General features: G+C 52.3%; 1 protein-coding gene across 1 annotated transcript; it reads left to right on the forward strand.

The window, feature by feature from the left end:
* The first annotated feature begins 622 nt into the window (after window positions 1-622).
* Window positions 623-3010, forward strand: Ripply1 (ripply transcriptional repressor 1). The gene is made up of 4 exons (XM_005367391.2): window positions 623-723; window positions 1585-1660; window positions 2218-2282; window positions 2752-3010. The coding sequence occupies exons 1-4, from the start codon at window positions 623-625 to the stop codon at window positions 3008-3010; spliced, it is 501 nt and encodes a 166-aa protein (XP_005367448.2).
* Window positions 3011-3343: the final 333 nt, after the last annotated feature.

Here is a 3343-nt window from a genome sequence, read left to right on the forward strand (position 1 = left end):
CTTGGGGTTCACTCTGCAAGAGATTGGACCTGCTCCCCCCAGAACCCCTCTTTATCTGAAGCCACGTGGCAGGCTTCATGGCAGTGACCCTGTATCAGGTCCACCTGGCAAATCTACTTGGGATTTGAGCTGAAATACCGGGTGAGTGCTTCACTCTCCTTAGAGCTGGCAGCCTTCTTTTCTCACTGGGACCCAACTTTGCTAAAAGGCCCAAGTATTCAGCCCCCTGTCCCAGCCAAGCCTGGGTGCCTTTGGGTGCTAATGAGCACCCCTCCTTCCCACCTTGGGCCTTGATGCTGCCTGGGGAAATAACACAAATGGTGTGAAATTCGCCCCTTCTTTGTTTTCCTTTCTGCCTTGGAGCTAAGCAGACCCCTCACCTTCACCTGGACCCTGTTTATTGAACTGGGAGAGATTTCACACCCAAGAACATAGCTCTCTCTCCACGAGCCCCCTCCCTAAATTTTCACAACCAGCCCACATTCCCCCACCCCCTGCTCCGCCTGAATAACTGATGAGTCAAGGCGGGCCTTATAAAAGGGTCTCTGGGGGAAAAGGCGAACGAGTGCAGAAGGTTCTGAGAACTGGAAGAGTCACAGTCGCCTGCCTTGGTGTCCCAAGGATGGATCCTGCTGCTCCTGCTGTTGCTCCCCCTGGCCTGGCCCCGGCCCAAGCCCCCGTCCAGGCACAAATCGGTGGACGAGAAGTTTCTGGGAATGAAAGGTAAGTGGAGCTTGGCCTTTGACAGCCTGAACTCAGGCTTAGGGAGATAAAGCTGGGAGAAGGTAGGACGGCCCCGATGGTGTTGGCCCTGTTCTCTTTGAAGGGGGAGACACCAAAGAGCCTCCAACCTTCCTCTATACCTTCAGCTGGACTCACTCGTCACTCCAGGTGACAGGAGTGGGCTGAGAGACAGTGGACATTGCCAAAGCAGAAAGCCAAGTAGCCTGACCCTCATGGGATAGTCTACAATTCCCTGAGGGAACAGGAGAAGTTGCCGTGGAAATTGGGCTTAGTGCAGCCTGGACTTTGGGACCTAGATGGTGGCAGGTGACATAAGGTGAAAGGGACAAAGTCTAAAGAGGCCTTTGGTTGGGGTGCTGCCTCATGTCCTTTTCATGCCACAAGTTTCTTATTTCCTTTTACTTGCCTCTAGAAGTCTAGAGGAGAAGCAATGGGCCCAGGACTATTCTGGGTCTTTTCTCCAGCTAGGAAAACAGCATAATTCTGTTCACTACTACTTGGTGCAGGAAGTAGGTAGCAAGATGCTCCCCATACAATGGGCGTTCTCTCCTCCACATATTTCACATTCATATTCAAAACACTTTTAAGTCCCTCCTGTGTATGGGACATCCTAGTAGGGACTGAGGTTTCAGATATACCCATACGTATCTTTCAGCTTCAGGGGCGCAGGCAGACAATAACAGAATTGTGGGATAGGAGTACTGATTTAGTAGTTAAGGGACAAAAGGTGTTCTGGAGCAGATGGCTTGAGCTAAGCTTTTAGGAGGCCACTTCTGTGACCAGAGGAAACCTACATTTAGGCCTCTTTCTCTACTAATTGATCTTTTCTGTTTGCTCTAGAGAAACACGTCTTTGGAGACCCTGGCTGCCCTCCGCCAATGACCAACCAAGGCAGGTGAGGATGCCGGTGGACTTGGTGAGTTTGAAACCCTGTGACATATTTACACGGGCCCTTACAGCCATATCCCTTCTCAGACGTCGCCTGCCTTCATCCCAAAGCTGCTCATCTGGGGCAGCATCATGCCCACTCTGTTAACATTCTATTGCCACTGCAGCTCTGGGAGGAGGGCAGGGCCAAGGTTTCCACAACAAACGAGATTGGGAGAGCAAAGCTTCTAGTGGGTAAGGGACCTGGGCTGGACTCCTCACTGATGCTGGACTCCGGTCTCTCGATCCCTTGGCCCCCTGCTCTCCCCTGCTGCTCCGTGAATGTTTTGTCCTCTGAGGGAACTTTGTCCCATGGACAGCCTCCAAACAGGCCCGGGAACAGGGGCAGGGAAGAAAACCAGCCCCACAACTCTGCTTACGTTTTACCAAGATCTAAGACTGACCCCTTGCTGCAGGGCCGGGCTGGGAGGTGACATCTCAAGAGATGCCTAGAGTCTTTTGCAGTTTGTCCGAACTGGCAGATCTCTGCCCCTCGATGGGGGAGAGGCACTTTAACCACATACTAGCTTTTTTTGCTTTGGACAGGCTGCTGCTGAGGCATCAGCTGCGGAGGTCACCAAGGCCGCGGCTGGGTTCCGTCACCCTGTCAGGTAAGCCTCTGGTGTTCGAGTTCAGAATGTGACAAACAGCCCCGAGCACTGTGCCTGCTCATGACAAAGCCATGACTCAGGAGGAAAGAGACCATGAGAGGAGGCCAAAGTGACTTGCCCCAGAGGACTTCCCGTCACTGTGACCTAAGGGTAAAATCCTGGGACCCTGAGCAATCACAGAATTCTTCCTTAATAGGAAAAGAAGGGCTGGAGTGGTGAGTGATGTCAGCGCTAGAACTGAGAGACGCTGAGGTGGCTTACCCTCTGCCACAGTTCTAGGTCTGTCAGAGGTGACATTCCTTCCTGGAACCATTTTGTAACAGTTGCAAATAATTTGAGCCAGAGTTACTTCTTCCTTTCCCTCTAAGACTCTTCCTGAAGCTAGCAAGCAGCTCTAAGGGTCTTCTTCCTTCTTGCCCCTACTGGTCCCTCTACTAAGTTAGGCGCCCTGTTTCTCCTTTACCCGCAGGCTCTTCTGGCCGAGATCCCGCTCCTTTGACTACCTGTACAGTGCTGGAGAGATGCTACTACAGAATTTCCCCGTCCAGGCCACCATCAACTTGTATGAGGATTCTGACAGCGAGGAAGATGGGGAGGACAAGGAGGAGAATGTAGAGGAAGAGGTCAATGAAATAGGAGGGCCGGAAGGGTGTGCAAGGGCACCAGAGGCCACACCACACAAGGCCACAGCTCATTCCGCTGACCCACCCCTGACCTGTCCAAACTGAAGCAATCCTAGTTACACTTGGCAGGTTTCCAAGGGCATCAATTAGCAAAGAGTCTCCAGACACAAATTTTCTGGACCAAAACCAGTGTCCTCGGGCTGTCTAGTACACCCTGGCTTTTCTGATGGGCTTGCAAGGCTAGGCCTCTGGCATGTTCTTGTCTGAGCTGCTCTTGTGCCAACAGTAGGAGGTTCCTAAGACCCGGAAGGGAATTAGGAAGACCTGACTGCTGAAGGCTTCAGGAAGTAGAGCAGGGCAAGGGATGCCCTTGGACAAGAAAGCAGTCACTCCTTCAGGGCCGTTTGATCCCCCAGTTTTCGAAGGTAGCAGCCATAT

This window comes from Microtus ochrogaster, unplaced genomic scaffold, assembly GCF_000317375.1.
Source record: "Microtus ochrogaster isolate Prairie Vole_2 unplaced genomic scaffold, MicOch1.0 UNK17, whole genome shotgun sequence".
NCBI classification, from domain to species: Eukaryota; Metazoa; Chordata; class Mammalia; order Rodentia; family Cricetidae; genus Microtus; species Microtus ochrogaster.

Excerpts from the sequence above, each read along its gene's own strand:
- Ripply1 (XM_005367391.2), top strand. The coding sequence starts at position 623 with ATGGATCCTGCTGCTCCTGCTGTTGCTCCCCCTGGCCTGGCCCCGGCC. Across the intron at positions 724-1,584 it reads GAAGTTTCTGGGAATGAAAG|AGAAACACGTCTTTGGAGAC; the intron begins GTAAGTGGAGCT and ends TGTTTGCTCTAG. Across the intron at positions 2,283-2,751 it reads GGGTTCCGTCACCCTGTCAG|GCTCTTCTGGCCGAGATCCC; the intron begins GTAAGCCTCTGG and ends CTTTACCCGCAG.